The 24,047-nt window shown below is 39.4% G+C and overlaps 2 protein-coding genes across 3 annotated transcripts in view; one reads left to right on the top strand and one right to left on the bottom strand.

Annotated features, from left to right (window-relative positions):
* The window catches only part of NUP155 (nucleoporin 155), a 56,398-nt gene extending 45,397 nt beyond the window's left edge, over window positions 1-11,001 (bottom strand). For both annotated transcript variants that reach the window (XM_052659035.1, XM_052659034.1), the window contains exons 1-5: window positions 10,760-11,001; window positions 7,479-7,616; window positions 5,852-5,948; window positions 4,060-4,130; window positions 729-821 (exon numbers count right to left, since the gene is read on the bottom strand). In XM_052659035.1, coding sequence (XP_052514995.1) covers window positions 729-821; window positions 4,060-4,130; window positions 5,852-5,948; window positions 7,479-7,616; window positions 10,760-10,916 — 556 coding nt within the window. In that variant the 5' untranslated portion in view covers window positions 10,917-11,001. The remainder of the gene's footprint in view (window positions 1-728; window positions 822-4,059; window positions 4,131-5,851; window positions 5,949-7,478; window positions 7,617-10,759) is intronic.
* A 5,227-nt stretch (window positions 11,002-16,228) lies between these two features.
* The window catches only part of WDR70 (WD repeat domain 70), a 271,973-nt gene continuing 264,154 nt past the window's right edge, over window positions 16,229-24,047 (top strand). The window contains exons 1-3 of the mRNA XM_052659024.1: window positions 16,229-16,330; window positions 16,437-16,496; window positions 20,596-20,679. Coding sequence (XP_052514984.1) covers window positions 16,306-16,330; window positions 16,437-16,496; window positions 20,596-20,679 — 169 coding nt within the window. The 5' untranslated portion in view covers window positions 16,229-16,305. The remainder of the gene's footprint in view (window positions 16,331-16,436; window positions 16,497-20,595; window positions 20,680-24,047) is intronic.

Genomic DNA, 24,047 nt, shown 5'->3' with positions numbered 1-24,047 from the left:
TATGCTAAAAAACTTCAAAAATGTATGTAAAATGTACATTTTAAAATTACTATAGTCTGATATAAACAATTTTATAATTCATGTTAAAATACAACCTTCAGTACGTATATATAACATATATAAAATATATAGCATATATATAGGAAACATAGTAAAATATCAAACAAAAAAATAAACCAAAGTATTAAATTTTGCAAAAAAAAAAGCCTAGGGATATGGCAGTAATAATCATTGAATTATTTTCTTTATCTTTTACCCTCCCAATATTCATTCATTGGAGTCTCTGAAATTCAACATTATTTTACCTAAAATGTAACTAGAATGCAAAAGAAACCACTGAATGTTTTTGCAATAAATTAATTGATAGCATCTTACTTTAAGGGAAAGAATAAAGTATATTTCTGTATTCCATATGGTAAAATGGCCACTTAAATTAAAAAAAAATTGAAGGCATTATTGAAAAATTACTAGTGGCAACTATTTCTCTTCTATTACCTTTCTTTTATATTGGACATTTTAGAAAGATACATTAACATGGCAAATAATCCAAAATAATTTTTTTGTGGAGTTACCAATCTGAAACATATTATATCTATAGGAAAGTATTATTTTTCTAAGAGCAAATAGCTCAGAAAGTTAACTTACTGAAAAAAATTAACTGTCAATTATAATATTAAATTGGGCAGCATATTTTTATTTAAAAAAACACAACATGTGAGTTGCTATACCTGTTTGCAAATTAGTATAGCTGAGACCAAGAATCACTATATCCACAGGGGTTGCCAAAACCAGGAGGTGTCGTACGTGAGGTTGAAAGATGCCTAAGATAAAGTAAACATGAGTTAGGGACTATTTTCTGGAAAATACCCAACATTTAAGTATTAACAGAATATGGTTACTTTTAACATGAGCAAAGAATTGGACACTACTCAGTGATGAAATAACACAATAGATTAGTATATGGAAAGTGTGAATCTAATTTAATGTTGATGCTAAAACATTACTGTGATCATTTAAATAAGCAAATAGTAGTTAAAAAAAAAAACTGAGAAACAAACATTACAGTATCTAATGATATTTAAATAAGGGTCCCAGGGACGGGGGAGCCTGGTGGGCTGCCGTCCATGGGATCACACAGAGTCAGACATGACTGAAGTGACTTAGCAGCAGCAGCAGCAAATGAGGGTTACGTTATAAAACAGTTTAGGTTTATTAAAATTAAAAATTTCCACTTCTATATTTATGTTCATAGCACTATTCACAAAACGCAAATGGTGGAAACAACTCAAGTGACTGTCAATTGATAAATGGATAAACAAAATGTAGTATGTATATATAGTGGAATAGTACTAGGCCATAAAAAGGAAATTCTGACATATGCTCCAATAGTGAAAAACCTTGAGGACATCATACTAAGTGAAACAAGCCAGTTACAAAAGATAATACTACCTAATTCCATCCATATGAAGTTCATGGAATAGTCAAATTCATAGACACAGAAATGAGTTTATAGATCAAATAAGTTTCAGTATTGCAGCCAGATAAATTCACAGATTCAGAGAAGGCATTAAACCAAGCACAAAATATTAAAATGTTAATTCATGCTAAACTACTGTTTAAATTTTAAAAGTCTGGAGTGGTATGAAATGGTATATATAATTATCACTCTCCAGAGATGGGAATACCAGACCACCTGACCTGCCTCTTGAGAAACCTGTATGCAGGTCAGGAAGCAGCAGTTAAAACGGGACATGGAACAACAGACTGGTTCCAAATAGGAAAAGGAGTACATCAAGGCTGTATATTGTCACCCTGCTTATTTAACTTATATGCAGAGGACATCATGAGAAACGCTGGGCTGGAAGAAACACAAGCTGGAATCAAGATTGCTGGGAGAAATATCAATAACCTCAGATATGCAGATGACACCACCTTATGGCAGAAAGTGAAGAAGAACTAAAAAGCCTCTTGATGAAAGTGAAAGAGGAGAGGGAAAAAGTTGGCTTAAAGCTCAACATTCAGAAAACGAAGATCATGGCATCTGGTCCCATCACTTCATGGGAAACAGATGGGGAAACGGTGGAAACAGTGGCAGACTTTGTTTTTTGGGGCTCCAAAATCACTGCAGATGGTGACTGCAGCCATGAAATTAAAAGACGCTTACTCCTGGGAAGAAAAGTTATGACCAACCTAGATAACATATTCAAAAGCAGAGACATTACTTTGCCAACAAAGGTCCGTCTAGTCAAGGCTATGGTTTTTCCAGTGGTCATGTATGGATGTGAGAATTGGACTATAAAGAAAGCTGAGCGCCGAAGAATTGATGCTTCTGAACTGTAGTGTTGGAGAAGACTTTTGAGAGTCCCTTGGACTGCAAGGAGATCCAACTAGTCCATCCTAAAGGAGATCAGCCCTGGGATTTCTTTGGAAGGAGTGATGCTGAAGCTGAAATTCCAATACTTTGGCCACCTGATGCGAAGAGTTGACTCATTGGAAAAGACCCGGATGGTGGGAGGGATTGGGGGCAGGAGGAGAAGGGGACGACGGAGGATGAGATGGCTGTGTGGCATCACCTACTCCATGAACATGAGTTTGAGTGAACTCTGGGAGTTAGTGATGGACAGGGACGCCTGGCGTGCTGTGATTCATGGGGTCACAAAGAGTCAGACATGACTGAGCAACTGAACTGAACTGAACTGAATACCATAATATCCAAAAATTAGTGTGTCACTGATAAGAATAAAAGCAAATGTATCTTATATTATGATAATGGACATCTCAGTATATGTATTTATTTGGGTGTTAAATGTCAGAAAACATAACAAAGCTTCTACCATCACTTGGTTTTACTTTCACTGATGAATACCAAGGGGGACAAAGGTCACAATTTTGTGTTTCAAGATTCACATCAATAAAGCTGAAGGACAGACTTTTTACTTAATGACTTCAAAATATATCCAGTATTTCAGAATCTGATTTAAAGGAGCTAGAAATTTATGAAAATTTATCAAAGATAACACCTTTATTGTCATATCAAAGACCATTTCAATTTTGTACTGAAAATTACATTTGAGTAGAACAAAGTTTAACTACTGTTTTAAGATGGATAATTAGTATTTATTATGATAGAGGGCAGGAATAGCTGTTGACTTTCATATGAACAAGCTTTTCAATGAAGAAACAAAATACAGAAACATACAGCACAGTAAAGGCTGCTATAAAATTCTATGTAAGGGAAATACACATCCAATGCAGTCACATAAAAACAGTGCATCAAACCGCACGTTCATATTTACGTGAATTAGTATAATTTCAAAATGGCTATATTTCAAATGACTACACTTCAAAAATTCCTACCAGGGTCTTGTAAACATGTAAATCTCATCTATTATTTCCTTCTGTAGGGAGATGTATTTTAAAGAGATGTATATTAAATTTAAATCAATCAATTCTGCTTTTTGTCAGTAGTCATGATAAAACACCTAGCGTACTGAAGATGAAATTTGTTTTAGGTTAAACAATGCTTGTGAATTCTCTTAGGATTTATTCTGTACTCTGTCCTCACGTCCATGGGCTACCAGGACTAAAAAAATACATAGACTAAAAATGGTTGTTACATTATATTCAGGAATTATTGAAAAATGTATAACGCAAAAACCTTTAGGTAAATCAAGAAAGACTAACAAAAAGCAAGATAAAATTGAAGAATTTAACAATTTTGAAGGCAGATTCACTTATACTATAGAGTGAGTAAACTGTTAAATATTCCTAATCACTTATTATATTTCTGCTGCTGCTAAGTCGCTTCAGTCATGTCTGACTCTGTGCGACCCCATAGACGGCAGCCCACCAGGCTCCCCCATCCCTGGGATTTTCCAGGCAAGAGTATAGGAGTGGGTTGCCATTTCCTTCTCCATTTTATATTTCTAATTAGAAGTAATTCAGAACAAACCTTCAACAGGAAATTTAGTACCTAAAATATGATCTCCAACAGTCCTAAAACATTTGGAATCTAAGGATATACAAACATAATTTCATCTTCCTATTTTTAATTCTTACCAGGTTTTGGTTTCACAAGCCCCACAGCAAGAATAGTCTCACTAAGTCCATCAAAATAGGCAAGGTCTCCTCTGTCAATATTAAAAGAAAAACATGTTATACATGAAGAAAAGCTTTTATCTTCTAATACTCTTTAAAACTATAGAATATATACATATACAAAAAAGACTATAGAACCAGCAAACAGAACTCTCAGTTTCAAGAGCTAGGCAGGGAATGCTGGTTTCCACTCCAAATATCCTCCCCAGGTTTGCAAGTCTCCAGTAACAGCAATCTACTGCTGTGGCAGGGGCAAGAAGACCCTCTCAGAAGAATATACAGTAAGGCTGAACCAGACTTTCCATGTGGGCAGGGACTACGCTTATCTTTTTCAATACTGTTCAAACACTCAATGGTATCTGATCCATGATAAGCTTAATGTAGTTGTTAAATGGGTATGTTAGATGTCAACAGAAATATAAAAATTTTCATTAACATGAAAACCCTCTTTAAGTAAATTATTCTCACATCTATATATTTCCTAATTTTTTTTTAGATTTCCTTGAAGAGATCAATGCCTAAATTAAGAGGTTCTATTCTTCAGTGCAAAAATGAATACGTATGTGTAATACAGGGAACTGTGGCAACGTGCATGATACATGAAGAATAATCACAATATTATATCACTGCTATTATGACATATACCATTTCAACAATAAAAACAGCTAGGAAAAGTTTAAATTAAAGAAGATAAAAAAACAAAAACCCAGCCAACAAAATTGGTTGACTTGTAAGTTCTCAAGTAGTATGTTTTGATTCAATGACACTGTATGTGTGTTTATAACAAGTACATTAATTACTCAGGAGCAAGAGTAACAACTATATATACAGAACTTTCTCTGGTTATCTCGCCTTTCACCTAAAGATAATGGGATGGAGAAACGGAAGACAAAAATTTTTTCCAAATGGCCAAGAGTAAAACTCAGATTAGGGCTTTCCTGGTGGCTCAGTGGTAAAGGATCCATCAGCCAATGCAGGAGACACAGGTTCGATCCCTGATCTGGGAAGACCGCACACGCCATGGAGCAATGAAGCCCAGGCGCCACAATGACTGAGCCTGTGCTCTGAGCCTGGGAGTGGCAACTACTGCCGCCCACATGCACCAGGGCCTGTCCTCTGCAACAAGAGAAGCCACTGCAACGAGAAGGCCGCATACTGTAACTAAAGAAGGCCCCGTTCCCCTCAACTAAAGAAAAGGCCCTTGAAGCAATGGACCCAGCACAGCCAAAAAAAAGAAAATGCAGCAGATCAATAAACTTTAAACAAGAATGCTTTGGGGCTTCACTCAGACCCTTTTATATACATTTAATTTACACAAGGTCAAGCCCACAGAATAACAACACAACTGCTAAGATAAACTAACATCTTGCCACTCCACATAGATATGCAGGGAAAACAGGTCTTTCAAAATGTCAAAAAAAAAAAAAAAGTCATACCATCTCTCAAAGAATCACTGATAGACTATCTTTACTACAAAGTATCAGCTTGGGAAACAGACTCCTACTCAGAGTGGCACCCAGATCCCCAGCATCACCTGGGAGTTTGTTACAAATGCAGATCCCTAGGTCTTACTCAGAATGACCATAACATAATCCACATTTTAACCCCATCCCCAGGTAGTATGTACACTGAGAAGTACTGACTTGGATGAAAGATAAGCCAGGCAGCTTCTAATGAGTAGACTACTAGTTGCAATAAAGATAATTTAAATTCTAATCATGCTAAAGCAAACCAGCCATACATACATACATACCCATCTTCGTAGTTCCACATGAATATGTCACTGTCGATGGTGAGCCAAGCTCTACTGATGGGAGGGAACACGCCCATCATGCAGTTACACTGCATGTCTGAGGTGGTATGGATGTAAGGTAGAATGATTTCAACCCCTCTTCCTCAAACTTGTTTCAAAAGATTTTGTTTTAAAATCATATATATCCACATAATTAAAAAACCATGATCTACTCATTCTTCAATAGAAAGAGCAAATGAAACATCGTTATTTCCAAAGAGTTTAATGAAAGCCCTAGTGTATGACAGAAATAATTTATTGTTTCTAAATAGGCTATCTGCCATTTAAAACATACACAAAATAACAAATGTTTTTGCCATTACTAACTTTAAAAAAATATTGATTCTGAGTAATATTGAGCTGACATTAAAAACTGTTTTACTGGACCAGTTTTTCCAACTGTATGAGAGAGTGATAAAAAAAAAAAAAAACTTGGTAAGCTAAAGTCATAGCTAGGTGACAATCTATATATAATCCTCATAAAAATGGAAAAATAGACCAAGATTTATGTAATTATATGACAATTAAACAACTGTGAAAACAAAATCATTTTCTAATTAAAGGAAATATGTCTTGTATTAAGAGGATTAAAGAATATTAAGAAACTGAGCAAGAGAAGAGTGAAAGATAAGATGTATCATATATTTAGTAACACTATTTTACAAAGTCTCAGAGAGACAATGAAAATTAAAGGGAAAATATCAATTAGATTTTACTCTATTTATTTACTAGATTTTTCTATTTATTTTTACATTTTCCGTAATTTTTCATTTCTTTTCTATGTCACATTATATTGAAGCATGAAACCCTTTTACCCTCAATAGATTAACATACTTTTGAAAGTCTTAAATTTTTTATATAGGATCTTGATGTCTTTACCATGAGAGTTACAGATTGATTTTTATAAAAGCTTCCTAGCAAATAACTCTATAGTCCTTTTATAGGGTATGCTACAGTTTAAGAAAAGCAAATAAAATCTTACTTTTAGAAGATAAGAAATCTCTAACTTCTCAGTCTATGAAGAAGACATTAGTACTTCAGTTTCTTATACCCTTAGGTGTAGATTTTTATTGTAATCCTTGGAAATGCAATCACTAATAAACTAAGACACCCCTAAGTGTGAAAACACTCCCAAAACTTTTTTGGGGGGTATTTTCAGAAGTAAATACGTGGAATTTTTTGCTTAAATATTTTCAGAGCCACTTCCCAGTTTTAAATGTTAAAATGTGGGGTGGGGGGAACCATTGGCCTTTGAACTGAAAAAGCACGGTAGGAAAAACTTCCTTTTCCCACCTTACTTAATAGGAAAGTATCAACTTACCATACATCATTCAAAAATGCAGAGTTAATTGTAAACAATTCACTCTCCTCAATGTCCCTGAACAATTAAAATGTGACTCAATTTTCAACATTCAATTTTATTATGAAATTTTCTAGGCACATGGCAAACTACCCATGTACTTATAAGTATTTTAAATAAAATCCTTACATGAACTTGTACACATAATTAGACACAAAACAAATACTGTAATAATGAGAACAGTAATTTTTAAATATTTTAAATAGTTAACACAAAGGAATAGGATACGTCCAAACTGTTCAACAAGTTCAGGTGGGAGAGGAACTCTTCGGATGGAACTGATGTCTGGAAGGTTGGGTACTGACAGCAAGCCAGGTCCTTGCAGGGGATAATCCATATCTGACATGCCAGAAACAGTAGGATTATCTACAAAAAATAAGCAAAGCATTTACTTAAAATAACAACGTACTGGGCATCAAATGGGCAAGCAGAAGTACTGCAAGCTACAAAAATAAAATTGTGTGTCTGGTGGTTCTAAAGGTATATGGAGAAAAAAGAAGTTCTGATCTGACACAAAGGAGGCCTAAGGAATTCTAGTGTTGAGATGGGGTGCAATTCCTGGTTTCAGAACTAAAAAGTCTTTAACAAAGACTTGTCTCTGCAAGAAAAGAAATGGTTAGTTCAATAATTTATAGTGTTTTTCTATTATTTTACTAATCTGAAATGGGAAAAAAGTTATAAAACTGCTTTACAGATAAAAACAACTGTGGACAAACAAAACACTGACTGAGGAAAAAACAGCATTTCCTTTCCCACTTAAAAACAACCCATGCCTTTTCCCATCACGCATTCCCCCATCCCCTCCTGTGTGCATGCTCAGCTGCATCCGACTCTGTAACCCCATAGACTGTAACGTGCCAGGATCCTCTGTCCATGGGATTCTCCCTGCAAGAAGACTGGAGTGGGTTGTCATGCCCTCCTCCAGGGGATTTTCCCAACCAAGAAATTGAACCCAAGTCTCCTGTCATTGCAGGTGGATTTTTTATCCACTGAGCCACCTGGGAAGCCCCACCCCCTTCACCAATACAGGCACACTTCAGAAATGTTGTGGGTTTGGTTCCAGACCACTGCAATAAAATGAACATCCCTAGAAAGTGAGTCTCATAAGTTTTTTGATTTTCCAGTGCATGTAAGTTATGTTTACACTATATTGAAGCTGAAGCATGCAACAGTATTGTTTTTTTTAAAAAAACACAATGTATACACCTTAACTTAAAAAATACTCTATTAATAAAAAATGCTAACCATCATCTGATAAGGCAGAGCTGTCACAAACCAATTGTAAAAACACAAAACCAAAAATCTGGTATCTGCAAAGTGTAATAAAACAGCAATAAAATGAGGTATGTCTGTAATACCACAAAAGCAGGATTTTACTGGGGTGGTGGGGAGAGGAATCAGACTACTCTATAAAGTGTTCTCAACTGGCAACTTTTCTCTTCCTCTAAAGCCCAGACACTAAGGGCAGGAGTGGGATGGTCTATTCCGTCCTAGTCCTGAACAAGGTGTTTTAGATCTGACTGATCATCTATTTTCTGCCTCTCTAAAGTACAAAGATGTTGCGGGGAAATGACATACAAAACAATTTTATGAAAAATTTAAAAGTTTATACAACTAGAGAACAAATGCAGTCAATCCTTATGTATTGAGTATCCAGCTTCAAAAACTACCAGTAATATGCCCAGTCATGTTTTATATATATCAGTCCTATCCACTTCTTCCCTAATGTATTTTTTGAAGCAAATTGCAGACATTCTATTTAATATTAAAATATAATTTTTTGAGACACTTCACTATTTTTTAATTTAAAAAGTCTTTTATTTTTGAACACCAAAAACATTTTGTAATGGGGTGTAGCCAATTAACAAGGTTGTGATAGCTTCAGGTGAACAGTGAAGGGGCTCAGCCATACATTACATGTAGAACACTGTGCCTGTTAAATGGCAGTGGGAAAACAATGGAATTGCGAAAGCCTACAGAAAGAAAGTGATATTTAATGGAGCCTGGAAGAACAGCTTATTAGGCAAAGAAGAACAGTCTAGAAATGATGACGAATACATGAAAAATGAAAGAGGGGGTCTCTTATTATAGTAAATGTGTTAAATTCAGTGTAACTGGAACAAGGATGTAAAGAATAGGATGGAAGAAGGAAAGATTTGGTTAGATAGGTAGATGTATGTAAAGGTGGACAGGTTGAACTGGGGTGAGATATGAAGAGAAGACAAGAAGATATGCACTGTTTTCAGTTTACTTTCAGAAATAAGGTCAAAGGGAGTGGTGCTGTTCAAAATGAGAGCTGCTAACATGTCACTCAGTTCTTACAAGACAAGCCCACCTGTGAGTAGCCGTCAGGAATAAATACTCCTTGCTTTGTTCCTGTCTTTTCTCTGATTTTAAGTCAATGAATTTTATTAAACTGCAGGAGCTGTCTTTTAGGTTTACATTGCAAATATTGTCGTCGTTTAGTTGCCAAGTCCGGTCTGTCTCCTTTGTGATCCCATTGACTGTAGCCTGCCAGGCTCCTCTGTCCCTGGGATTTCTCAAGCAAGAGCATTGTAGCTGGTGGCTATTTCCTTCTCCAGAGGATCTGCCCAACCCAGAGATCAAACCCTCATCTCCTGCACTGGCAGGTGGATTCTTCACCACGGAGCCACCTGGGAATTATCCTGCTTAAAATATCTTGGTTCATGCTTGCCAAAACCTTGTGCTTATCTTATTTACTCTCCTCAACTTTTCTCCAATTTCCACCTCACACAAGGGTCACTTCTTTTCTAGCAACTTGTGTGATTCTATGTGCCTTGAGGAGCCTGACCTTAATTCAAAACCATTAAACAGAATATTGTACAGACACCTGTCTTTGTTGGCACAAAATCTGCCCTACCCTCCCTGTTCACCCATCATCACTCGTTTCCCTGTTCCTTTCCTTCATTCCGCTTGTAGTTCTTTTTCATACCCTTCAGCATTTCATATTACAGTAACGCTACACATAACAAGGCATATCTTTCAGCGAACATAGTAAATTTCCTAATTAACTTCGTTTGCTCTTCGGTTTTACTCCGATAGTGAAACGAGGTATTAACAGATGAAACTTGGATCAGGTGATCCTCCTCATCCAGTCTTAGCGATAAACACCTGGAGGTAGTGAGAAGCTCATTAAGGTTAAAATATTTGCCTCTTTCTGCCTCAAATAGGGGCTTGCTCCTCGTTCCCAGCCTCTCAATTGCCTGTGATGAAGGGCGAGAGAAGGAAAAAATTGAAAATGGGCTCTTTTCCCCCTTTAGGGCTTCTCTTGTGGCTCAGACGGTAATGAGTGTGTCTGCAAAGAGGGAGACCCCGGTTTGAGTCCTGGGTTGGGAAGATCCCCTGGAGAAGGGAATGGCAACCCACACGAGCGCCCTAAATCTCAGGATGTCTTCGCCCATTCACCCTGGGGACGGGACCTATTTATGGAGTCAGATCAGAGTCCTTTGGGCTGAGAAACAGTCACCAACTGGGCAACGATCACTCACTTGGAGCAGACACCATGAGAAGCTCGGATAGGTCCGGGTACATGCGGTCTTCTTGCAACTGACGGTCGATGAGCCGCCCCGCATTTTCCAAAGCTTCCTGCAGGGCTGCCGCCGACGTGGAGGCCGGCATCGCCAACCCCAGCAAAGAAGACGGCATATCGAAAACCGAAGACAGCAGCAACCGGAGAAAGTCAAAAAGCAAGGAGAAATAAGACAAAACCCAAGAAGCTAGCTCAGCGCCAAGGCTTAGAGCGCGCGCGCCAAACGAGCGCCTCGGCGCCAGTGCATGACGCACTTCCGGTTCATCGGGTGGGGAGTTTGAAGCTTGCATTTAATTTGGCAGCTGGGAAGGGGAACTTGATAGAGGTGGGGTGGACGTTAGGGGTGGAGCTAAGTGAGAGGGAGGTGGCTGTTTGGGGAGGCGGGGGGAAGTCGGTGTTGTCTTGGAGGAAGGGAGAGACGGAGGTGGAAGGGAAAAGGGGTGGGGCCAAGGGAAGGGGAGGGACGGGACGGGGGTCTGTAGGGGTGGAGAGGAAGGAGGGGTGGAGGGGCCGGAGGGGTGGAGGGGCCGAGTGGGTGGGAGCCGGTTACTGCGGGTTCTGCGCAGACTTGCTTGGGTTCTGGTGGGTTCAGCGCGCGCTTGGATCCGGGTGCCTCGAACTTCGGGTAGCGGGAATCCGCAACAGCACCTATTTGAGTCTCGTGTCAGTTTGGTTGGTGGTCCAAGTAACTTAGGACTTCCCTGGTGGCTCAGACGGTAAAAGTGTCTGCCTATTATGAGGGTTCGATCCCTGGGTTGGGAAGATCCCCTGGGGAAGGAAATGGCAACCCGCTCCTGTACACTTGCCTGGAAAATCCCGTGGACCGAGGAGCCTGATAGGCTACAGTCCATGGGGTCGCAAAGAGTCGGACACGGCTGAGCAACTTCACTACCAAATAACTTCTGAGAGTGGGTAGGAATTGGTAACCGTTAGAAAAAGTTTACACATAAACCAAAATTTCTCTACATTTCTAATGGGCTTCAGTGTAAATCAGGCTTTCTAGTTCCGTGTCCGGAGAAGGCAATGGCACCCCACTCCAGTACTCTTGCCCGGAAAATCCCATGGGCGGAGGAGCCTGGTAGGCTGCAGTCCATGGGGTCGCTGAGGGTCGGACATGCCTGAGCGACTTCACTTTTACTTTTCACTTTCTTGCATTGGAGAAGGAAATGGCAAGTCACTCCAGTGTTCTTGCCTGGAGAATCCCAGGGACGGGGGAGCCTGGTAGGCTGCCGTCTATGGGGTCGCACAGAGTCGGACACGACTGAAGTGACTTAGCAGCAGCAGTTCCGTGTCGCTACCAGTTGATTCTGTGGTACGTTACCGTGAAAATTTATGTTTACGAAATCTTCACTGGGTGCAGAGATCTGATGCCTTGCTTTATTTCTCATTGCAGAGGGGAAGCTGCTGCTGCTAAGTCGCTTCAGTCGTGTCCGACTTTGCGACCCCATAGACGGCAGCCCAGCAGGTTCCCCCATCCCTGGGATTCTCCAGGCAAGAAAGCTGGAGTGGGTTGCCATTGCTTTTTCCAATGCATGAAAGTGAAAAGTGAAAGTGAAGTTGCTCAGGCGTGTCCGACTCCTAGCAACCCCATGGACTGCAGCCTACCAGGCTCCTCTGTCCATGGGATTTTCCAGGCAAGAGTACTGGACTGGGTTGCCATTGCCTTCTCAAAGAGGGGAAGCAGATGAGTCTAATTCACTGTTTCATCCCCAGCGCATAGTAGGACTGTTATAGAACAGGCCACCCAACAGGCTTTCCTAGTAGCTCAGATGCTAAAGCATCCGCCTGCGATGCAGGAGACCTGGGTTCGATCCCGGGGTTGGGAAAATCCCCTGGGGAAGGAAATGGCAACCCACTCCAGTATTCTTGCCTGGAGAATCCAACACACAGAGGAGCCTGACTGGCTACAGTCCATGGGGTCTCAAAGAGTCTGACAGGATGGGGGCGAGTAACACACACACCCAACATGTCATCTATAGCAGTGGGATTCTTAATTTACATCAGGCATACCTGTGCTGGGAATATCAAACTGAAACAACTTTCATATTCTTATGGAAACTCTCCTGTCCTCATGCAAGGACACAGAGGCAAAAAACCTGAGTATATCACTCTGTTTTCTATAGAATGTGTAGTAACTGAAGTAGAAGCGTAGAAAAGGAAAGATATACCCATCTGAATGCAGAGTGCCAAAGAACAGCAAGGAGAGATAAAAAAAGCCCTCATAACTGAACTATGCCAAGAAATAGAGGAAAACAATAGAATGGGAAAGACTAGAGATGTCTTCAAGAAAATTACAGATAGCAGGGGAACATTTCATACAAAGATGGGCAAAATGAAGGACAGAACCTGTATGGACCTAACAGAAGCAGAAGATATTAAGAAGAGGTGGCAAGAATGCACAGAAGAACTATATTAAAAAGGTCCTAATGATCCAGACAACCACAGTGGTGTAATCATTCACCTAGAGTCAGACATCCTGGAATGTGAAGTCAAGTGGGCCTTAGGAAGCATCACTACGAAAGCTTGTGGAGGTGATGGAATTCCAGTTAAGCTATTTCAAATCCTAAAAGATGATGCTGTGAAAGTGCTGCACTCAGTATGCCAGCAAATTTGGAAAACTCAGCAGTGGCCACAGGACTGGAAAACTGTCAGTTTTCATTCCAATCCCAAAGAATGTTCAAAGTACTGCTTAGTTGCACTCATTTCACATGCTAGCAAAGTAATGCTCAAAATCCTTCAAGCTAGGCTTCAACAGCATGTGAACTGAGAACTTCTAGATGGAAAAGCTAGATTTAGAAACGGCAGAGGAACCAGAGATTAAACTGCCAACATCCAGTTGGATCATAGAAAAAACAAAGGAATTCCAGAAAAACACTTACTTCTGCTGCACTGACTACACTAAAGCCTTTGACTATATGTTTCACAAAGTGATGGGATTACCAGCCCACCTTACCTGCCTCCTGAGAAACCTGTTTGCAGGTCAAGAAGCAACAGTTAGAACTGAACATGGAACAATGGACTGGTTCCAAATTGGGAAAGGAGTATGTCAAAGCTGTATATTGTCACCCTGCTTATTATAACTTCTATGCAGAGTACATCATGCCAAATGTTGTGGGCTGAATGAAGCACAAGCTGGAATCAAGATTGCTGGGAGAAGTATCAATAACCTCAGATATGCAGATGACACTATTCTTATGGCAGAAAGCGAAGAGGAACTAAGCAGCCTCTTGATAAAGGTGCAAGAAGAGAGAGAAAGAGCTGACTTAAAACTCAACATTCAAAAAACTAAGATCATGGCATCTGGTCCCATCAGTTCAGTTCAGTTCAGTTCAGTCGCTCAGTCGTGTCTGACTCTTTGCGACCCCATGAATCGCAGCACATCAGGCCTTCCTGTCCATCATCAACTCCCAGAGTTCACTCAGACTCATGTCCATCGAGTCAGTGATGCCATCCAGCCATCTCATCCTCGGTCATCCCCTTCTCCTCCTGCCCCTAATCCCTCCCAGCATCAGAGTCTTTTCCAATGAGCCAACTCTTCACATGAGGTGGCCAAAGTACTGGAGTTTCAGCTTTAGCATCATTCCTTCCAAAGAAATCCCACAGCTTCAGAATGGACTGGTTGGATCTCCTTGCAGTCCAAGGGACTCTCAAGAGTCTTCTCCAACTCCACAGTTCAAAAGCATCAATTCTTCGGCGCTCAGCTTTCTTCACAGTCCAACTCTCAACATCCATACATGACTACTGGAAAAACCATAGCCTTGACTAGACGGACCTTAGTCGGCAAAGTAATGTCTCTGCTTTTGAATATGCTATCTAGGTTGGTCATAACTTTTCTTCCAAGGAGTAAGCGTCTTTTAATTTCATGGCTGCAGTCACCATCTGCAGTGATTTTGGAGCCCCCCAAAATAAAGTCTGACACTGTTTCCACTGTTTCCCAATCACTTCATGGCAAATAGATGGGGAAACAATGGAAACATTGTTTCTTTATTTTCTTTATTCTTTATTTTCTTGGGCTCCAAAGTAATTTTGGAAGGTGACTGCAGCCACCTGAAGAACTGATGCTTTTGAAGTGTTGCTGGGTCTTTCCCAGTAAGTCAGCTTTTTGTATCAGGTGGCCAAATTATCGGAGCTTTGACTTCAGCATCAGTCCTTCCAATGAATATTCAGGGTTGGTTTCCTTTAGAATTGACTGGTGTGATCTCCTTGCAGTCCAAGTGACTTTCTAGAGTCTTCTCCAACACTGCAGTTTAAAAGCATCAATTCTTTGGCACTCACCCTTCCTCATGGTCCAAGTTGCACATCCATACATGACTACTGGAAAAACCATAACTTTGACTAGATGGACCTTTGTCAGCAAAGTGATGTCTCTGCTTTTTAATATGATGTCTAAGTTCGTCATAGCTTTTCTTCCAAGGAGCAAGTGTCTTTTAATTTCCTGGTGCAGTCATGGGAAATATTGAGAGCAGGAGTGAAAGGGGGCAACAGAGGATGAGATCGTTAGATACCTCAATGGACACGAGTTTGAGCAAACTCCAGGTGATGGTAAAGGACAGGGAAGCCTGGAGTCCTGCAGTTCATCGGCTTGCAAAGTGTCAGACAAGACTTAGCGACTGAACAACAAAGAAACTTATTTCTCATTGGCAAAAATGTGTAGATTGTAATTGTTCTTATTTTGATTATAAAGATATATTTGAGCCTAGTTATACTGATTTCAAATTCATGGTCCCAAATCACAGTTATATTTGCATCAACTCAAAAGTGTTCATCCTGCCTGCCACACTAAAAATTCCACATGCCACAACTTGAAGACCCAGGGCAGCCAAATAAATAAAAATTAGAAATTTTTAAAGTAATGTATTTAAAAGAATAATGTCTAATCCTTGTTACTGTAAAGAACACATTTTATGAAAAATTGTCAGTTTGTAAAACTAAGCCATTAATGAAAAGAATGGCGTTATTTTACAATTTTGCAGATCCCTTAAATGTTTGGCTAAATAAGAGATAGCTAGATTTTCATATGTACCGTTGTTATATGTTGTTTAGTGGAAGTATATGGAGAAAGGGGGGCCTCACACAGTTACACAGTTGAAGAAGGGAGTATTTTAACATTTATGGACACTTGTGAATATTCTTCTCTGACAGCATACCAAAACTTTCTTAAAGGGTAGTTGTGATGTGAAATTTTAAGCCATCCTTAGAATTCTGAGGGTTAAGTGTCACCTGGTCTGTAAATGCATTTTAGGAAGTAAAAAGAGTTAATAGAAACCCCAGATAATCCCCTTCCAATGGGTTTAATTGGACACCCGGCTGCGTGGTGCCTATACCTTGCCAGCCCGCTAGGGCGGCGCAGCCCAGGGAGGCCTCTGTTCCACCGCGCAAGGCGCCTCTCTTGGCCTTGGCGGCGACGCTGACGCTTGAAGGCGATACTTCCTGCCCGGTTTGCCGGGAGTCTTCCGCAGCTGTTTGTGCTGCGGTTGTTACTGGTTTCTTGGAGAGTGGCCGAACATGGAGCGCCCGGGGCCCAGCGATGGTGGGTTCAGTGAGGCGAGCACCTGTAGCATGGGCCGGGCAGGGCGGGCGGCGCTGGAGTCGCCCTCTGACAAAGCCTTTTCCCTTTTCTCTTTCTCAAATGACAGGCTCAGACGTATCGGGACCAGACCCACAGCTGGCGGTCACCATGGGTTTCACGGGGTTCGGTGAGTGACTGCCCTAAACATGGTCTCCTTTTGCAGAGGTTTTAAGAGTCGCAGGTTGGGAGGGGCGGCCGAGCTGTCCCTTGTTTCCCGACATTCCGCTGTGCCTAGTCCTACCTATTAATACTTTTAGCCCTAGTGTGTGTATCTTGCAATTTCAAGTCACACTCTCCCCCCATCTGTTTTCTAACTCCTCTCTGTCTCTTGAGACCAGCCCAGGTGACACTTTTTACGGGACGGTTAGTGAAAAAGAAAGATTGCTGCCTGACCTACCCGGTGGCAGGTGTTGGTTAATGGAGAGAGTTGTTTCTCTGCATCCTGAGGATAAGAGCCAACCACTGATTGTGGTCTGTAATAAGATGGCCCTTTTGGCGTCAAGTGGGCTATTAAGTGATGTTATAATAGTTAAATCTCTTATTTAGTTGAAGTATTGGTGGTTTAGTCGCAAAGTCCTGTCTGGCTCTTGTGAAACCATGGGCTGTAGGCCACGAGGCTCCTCTGTTCATGGGATTCTCCAGACAAGAATACTGGAGTGGGTTGCCATTTCCTTCTCCAGGGGATCTTCCCAACCCAGGGATGGAACCCAGGTCTCCTGCCTTGCAGGCAGATTGTTTACCGATTGAGCTAAGGGGAAATATAGTTGATTTATAATGTCATGTTAATTTCAGGTGTACAGCGGAGTGATTCATTTAAACAAACACACATACATATTAATATAGTCTTTTCCCTTATAGGTTATTGCAAACTGTTGAATATAGTTCTCTGTAATATACAGTGGGTCCTTGTAGGTTAGTCTTTTTTCCTACTCCAAAGTCTTCACTTTAGTCTCTTGTTTGTTCATTCGTACATTCATTTATTTGGGTAATGTCTTGAACCACATATTTATTATCTCCTACGAGGTCATGTCTACAAAAGTGCTGTATGCTTCTGTAGTATTCAGTTCAGTCCGATCACTCAGTCGTGTCCGACTCTTTGCTACCCCATGACTGCAGCAGGCCAGCCTCCCTGTCCATCACCAACTGGAGTTTACTCAAACTCATGTCTATTGAGTCGGTGATGCCATCCAGCCATCTTATTCTGTCATCACCTTTTCCTCCTCCCTTCAATCTTTCCCAGCATCAGGGTCTTTTCAGATGAGTAAGTTTTCACATCGGGTGGACAAAGTATTGGAGTTTCAGCTTCAGCATCAGTCCTTCCAGTGAATATTCAGGACTGGTTTCCTTTAGAATGGACTGGTTGGATCTCCTTGTAGTCCAAGGATTCTCAAGAGTCTGTTCCAACCCCACAGTTCAAAAGCATCAACTTTTCGGTGCTCAGCTTGCATGACTATTGGAAAAACCATAGCTTTGACTAGATGGACCTTTCTTGGCAAAGTAATGTCTCTGCTTTTTAATACGATGTCTAGGTTTGTCGTAGTTTTTCTTCCAAGGTGTGTCTTTTAATTTCATGGCTGCAGTCACCGTCTGCAATGATTTTGGAGCCCCCCGAAAATAAAGTCTATCACTGTTTCCACTGTCCCATCTATTTGTCATGAAGTGATGGGACCACATGCCATGATCTTAGTTTTCTGAATGTTGAGCTTTAAGCCAACTTTTTCACTTTCATCAGGATGCTCTTTAGTTCTTTGCTTTCTGCCATCAGGATGGTGTCATCTGCATATCTGAACCTGATATCTCTCCCAGCAATCTTGATTCCAGCTTGTGCTTCATCCAGCCCAGCGTTTCTCATGATGTACTCTGCATAGACGTTAAATAAGCAGGGTAATAACATACAGCCTTTCCCTATTTGGAACCAGTCTGTTGTTCCATGTCTAGTTCTAACTGTTGCTCCCTGACCTGCATACAGATTTCTCAAGAGGCAGGTCAGGTGGTCTGGGATTCCAATCTCTTGAAGAATTTTCCACAGTTCGTTGTGGTCCACATAGTCAAAGGCTTTGGCATAGTCAGTAAAGCAGAAATAGATGTTTTTCTGGAACTCTCTTGCTTTTTCGATGATCCGACGGATGTCGGCAATTTGATCTCTGGTTCCTCTGCCTTTTCTGAAACCAGCTTGAACATCTGGAAGTTCACGGTTCACGTACTTTTGAAGCCTGGCTTGGAGAATTTTGAGCATTACTTCACTAGCATGTGAGATGAGTGTAATTGTGTGGTAGTTTGAGCATTCTTTAGCATTGCCTTTCTTTGGGATTGGAATGAAAACTGACCTTTTCCAGTCCTGTGGCCACTGCTGAGTTTTCCAAATTTGCTGGCATACTGAGTGCAACACTTTCACAGCATCACCTTTTAGGATATGAAATAGCTCAGCTGAAATTCCATCACCTTCCATTAGCTTTTTGCGTAGTGATGCTTCCTAAGGCCCACTTGACTTCTTATTCCAAGATGTCTGGCTTTAGGTGAGTGATCTTACCATTGTGATTATCTGGGTTGTGAAGATCTTTTTGTATAGTTTTTCTGTGTATTCTTGCCACCTCTTCTTTATAGCTTCTGCTTCTGTTAGATCCATACCGTTTCTGTTGTTTATTGTGCCATCTTTGCATGAAGTGTAGTATTATGTACTTATTTTTATACACAGTATTGTGTACTCTAGTATTATGTTACTTATTTTTGTTGTAGTTCTTTTTAATAGCTTTCTCTCTAATATAAAGAACATAATAAATGAGAAGGAAGAAAGTAAAATCATTCATAATCTCATGAGCTAAAAATCAAAGCAGAAAAATTTGTTTGCTTTCCAGTTTTTTCTGTTGTATATTAATAACATTAAGATCATATGTACTTATGTACAATTTTATTCTTAATTATATGGAATTTGTTTAATTCTTAATATTTTGAGGATTTTCCCGTTTTATAAAAATGCTCTTCCAAAGTATTTCTTCTGATGGGTTGACTAGTAGATAGAAGTGCTATAATTTGTAACATTTTGAGGTTTCTCTCACATAGTTCCTTTCTTTTTATCAGTAATACTGAAATAAACATTTTTATAAATAACTCTTTTGTCTCCTTTTATAAAAGGAGTTTTATGTATACTTCCATAGGGTAGATTTCTACAGGAGGGACTACTTTGATAAAATATATACGTATTAAAAAGTAACAAAAAATTGAGTATATAGCTTTTAAAATTTCTTGATATATGTTGTCATAATGCTCTTCAGAAAGGTGGTTTCAGTTTATATCAATCAGTAGTGTGTAAGAAAAGCATTTTTACCACATTCTGACTAACATAGATTAGGTATTGGTACTGAAAAAAAAAAAAAAAAAAAACCCTAGTAAAATCAAATGAAACATTGCTTCCAAGCAGATCCAGGTCATCAGAATGTCAGTTCCCGGTGGTTTTGGGATTGAGACCCCTGTGTGCTTACTGGCTTTCAAGTGGGAGTCTCTTACCTCTTTCTGACACCTGCGTTGCTTGTCTTCTTAGTGCCCCTTCATCTTCAAATGCACTGTGGTCCTTCTCAAGTCTCAAGTCTCTCTGACTTCTGCCATATCTATTCTGCATCCATTCTACATTTTCTTGTAAGACCTTCTATGATGGACTGGGCTTGCCAGGGTAATCTCAGTCTTTCAGTCTGTTAATGTGCAGAGTCCCTGTGAATGTAGTATGTTCACAGGTTTCAGGAATTACGATATGAACATTGTCTATTCTGCCTAGTACCCCATGTTGAAGTTTCAAAGTGAAGAGTCTAGATAAAGTACAGGAAGATGGGAAAGTTGGCTGGTTAATCTTATTTAGTGATGAGATTGTAGTTAAGTTTCCCTGGGGAGTTGGGACTTCCCTGGTGGTCCAGTGGCTAAGACTCTGAGCTCCCCAAACAGGGGGCCTAGGTTGGATCCCTGGTCAGGGAACTAGATCCTGCATGTTGCAACTAAAGATCCTGAGTGCCACAGCTACGATCCAGTGCAGCCAAATAAATAATAAATATTTTTTAAAAAATTCCCTGGGGAGTAAACGTTTTCTTCATTGATATTTTATGGTTATTTGGTAGCTGTGCTATAAATTAGATAGACTTTAAGTGGTTATTGATACATCAGTAAATAAGTATTGAGTACCCGAATGTTGGCCAACTTAGTTCAAGAAAATCACAGTCTGCTACTTATTCCTGTTTTAGGAAAAAAAGCTCGCACATTTGATTTGGAAGCAATGTTTGAACAAACTCGAAGAACAGCAGTGGAAAGAAGTCGGAAAACACTGGGTAAGAAGTTCAGTTATTTGCTTTCTTATTTGTGTAGATACTATATCCAATTTACACAAGTGTGTTACCAGGTATAAAATTATAAGAATAAAAAAAAATTCAAAATTGTTAGAAGTTCACATGTGCTGGTTCCTTTGGAAGGAGCCAGCATTATCTCATTTTTTAAATATGATAAAAGTTGTATCTAGGGTAGGAAGGTCTGAGTTCTAAAATCTGTCAGAAGTGTGAGCTATGAACAAACAAGGATTCAAAATTAATTTATAAGAATCAGAACAGAGACTTCCGTGGTGGCCCACTGGTGGGGAATCCACCTTGCAATGCAGGGGATGCAGGTTCAGTCCCTGGTCTGGGAAGATTGCACATGTTTCAGGGCAATTAAACCCTTGAGCCACAACTAAGACCTAATGCAGCCAAATTAAAAAAAAAGAAAAGAATCAGAATAATGGTTTCTTTTCTTCACCCTCTATCTGATTCTCATTTTGTTTTTTTCTTTCCTGCTTACAGTGGAACCAGTATTTGGAAGGCTGAGCGAGAGGTGGCTCTCAGAGTTGTGTACACCACTGATCGTTGACCCAGACAGTATAGGAAGTTGAGCCATCCAGTGAATGGGGCTGGTGCTGTTGAATCCCTGCATTCATGAGTTGTATCAGACATTTAATGAAGGCCTTAACTTCCAGACTGTCTGGTTTGATACCAGGTGGTTGGCAGTTCTAGCTACCACCTCAGGATCGTTGGAGCTGGCTGTCTCCTCTACTGCTTTCTTTAGATCTGAATCAGTTCATTCTTATACTAGAGAAGGGATAGATGTAAACTGATAGAGCAGAAGGTACTCGGAACCAGAGACAGGACTCCTGGAAGAATTTAAGGGACTGTTGCTCCAGTACTTATCATTGTTTTAAAATGATAAATTATATAGCAGTACTATCTCACATTTGAGAAGTGAGCATGATTTTTGGTCTTTGGAAGAATAATAGTTTTTGATTTTGTGTGTGTGTGTGTGGTGAAAAGACAGCTATCTACATATAATGTATATTGTTTAAAAAAGCTGCAGCTATTACCTGAAATTTCAGTTACATACAGAAGTACAAGAATGAACTCCCATATTCCTATCACACAGATTTAACTATTGTAACAGTTCATGGCCAGTGTTATTTCCATTTACTTCTCCTCTCAGATTGCTTTGACAAAAATACTGGATACATTACTTCACCCATAAATATTTTTGTATGTCTTTAAGTGATAAGGATTTTGGAAAATCTTAACTGAAATACTATTACTACGCCTAAAAATATTAAATAATTTAGTATCATCAAACAACATGTAGAGACATGCTCTCTGTAGCATAAGTACAAACGTATTACACACTTCATCTTTGAATGTTTCAGTGAACGTTTATACTATTGCAGTTTAGCTTTCCAGCATGTGATACCAAATACTTTGAATAGTGATTGTCTTATTCCCCTACCTAAGTTTTATAGTCCCCATTACCATGCCTCGTAAGATAGGTTCTCAGTATTTATTTATGCAGATTGAATTGAATTTAAAACTGCAATATTGTCTTTAAAAAAGTAAATCCTGCATCTTTGGAGAATGTGTGTGTGTTTCTTTTGGCCATGCTGAGTGGCATGCAGGGTGTTCGTTTCCTGACCAGGAATTGAATCCTTCATCACTGCATTGGGAGCTCAGAGTCTTAACCACCGGATCACCAGGGAAGCCCCTGGAGAATTTTTTTAAATGGCATGATGAATTGTAAAGAGTTTGGAATTCGGAGTTGGAGGACCCAGCTTTAAGGGTTAGACCCACATTCTACTAGATGAATCTTCAAATTTCAGATCCTTAATTTCCCCATCTGTTCGTTGACAATGATAAGATCTCCCTTATTTATTTTAAGCTCCAGGTTTATTGAAGGGATTAAGATGTTGGGCATAGTACTTTTTAAACAGTAATGTTATAAATATCACTTTTAATTCCTATCGTTTTTGTTAGTAAAATATGAATTCATGTAGCACTTAGGTAGAATTCCAATAAAGAGTTATTAGAGTTCTAAAATTTTGAAAAGTTATCTCAGGGCCTTGTTTTCCTATTGTTATTTGTGTATGAATTAAATGGGTTGAACTTTGTTGACTTCATGTTGCGTTCTTGGACTTAGACTCCTGTTTCTACCCTTGCATCTAACTATAAGAAGCCAAAGTTTGCCTTTTCTTACAAGTTAAAAAATACTGATATGGGCCTTAATGATAGGTATTGGAGTCTTCTTGAACTTTGACATCAGACTTGAGGAAAATAAGAACTTTTGGTCCCTTTTAATGGCAGATTTAACTGTGTATGCAGATGTGAAGTTTTGGTTCTTAAGTGCTCTAAAAGAAAGGATGAATTATAAAGCCTGAGTAAAATATGTGTTAGCAAAAATGTTAGAAAATAGTATTACAAATTGTTTTTGAAGTATTTTTTATGTTTATGAAAGCTGTTAGTAGGTTTTGGACATGTGAAAGACACAGACTCTTTTAGAACTAATATACTCTGAGGAGATAGATGGGGAAGAAAATGTCTTTTATTCAAAAGCTTATTTTGAGTGTGGCCGTGGTTTCAATGGATTATGAACCTTCTGTTACCTGACTGGAAAAAAATTCCTTATTGAGGTAGGATTTTAAGATGATTTCAATGGATGGTTTAGTTATCTTGGAAAGAATAATTGTCCCAGAGGTTTTAGAAATTAGAAAAGCTTAAAAAAATTTTTTGTTTTAGCGAAATTGTCTTCCTACCTAGCTAAATCCTACCTATCCTTTAAGGCCTCACCTCATATTTTACCTTTTCTAGGTATTCAAAACTCTTCTGGGTGTAATTGTTCCCTACATTTTTAAAATAATACTTTATTATAAATTTATTTTAGTGTTGTTCATGTCTTGATAATCTTGTTTTTCATATTTATACTTATAGTAGCTTAACGCAGAACTTGATATATAGTAGTTACATCTCTAAATAGTTAATAATGAATTGTAACTAATGTTGTCAGATAATCCTGATCTTATTTTTTTATTTGTAGTCATTTTTGCACTAAACATTTAAAATTAAATATGATTTTTCATGAAATTGGTAGCCTACTGAATCGTTTCAGAATGGCAGAAACATTTTGCAGGTGGCTTCCCTAGTGGCCCAGATGGTGAGGAATCTGCTTGCAATGGGGGAGACCCAGGTTCCATCTCTGGGTCGGGAAGTGGCAACCCATTCCAGTATTCTTGCCTGGAGAATCCCCTTGGACAGAGGAGCCTGGTGGGCTACAGTTCATGGGGTCACAAAGAGTTGGACACAACTGAGCAACTAGAAAAACAGAATATGATTAAAACATCACTCTAGCTTGTTTCTATTAG

Source organism: Budorcas taxicolor, chromosome 20 (genome assembly GCF_023091745.1).
Source record: "Budorcas taxicolor isolate Tak-1 chromosome 20, Takin1.1, whole genome shotgun sequence".
Classification (NCBI taxonomy): Eukaryota; Metazoa; Chordata; class Mammalia; order Artiodactyla; family Bovidae; genus Budorcas; species Budorcas taxicolor.
Note: the sequence above shows the minus strand (reverse complement) of the source record. Positions and strands in the feature narration are given on the sequence as shown.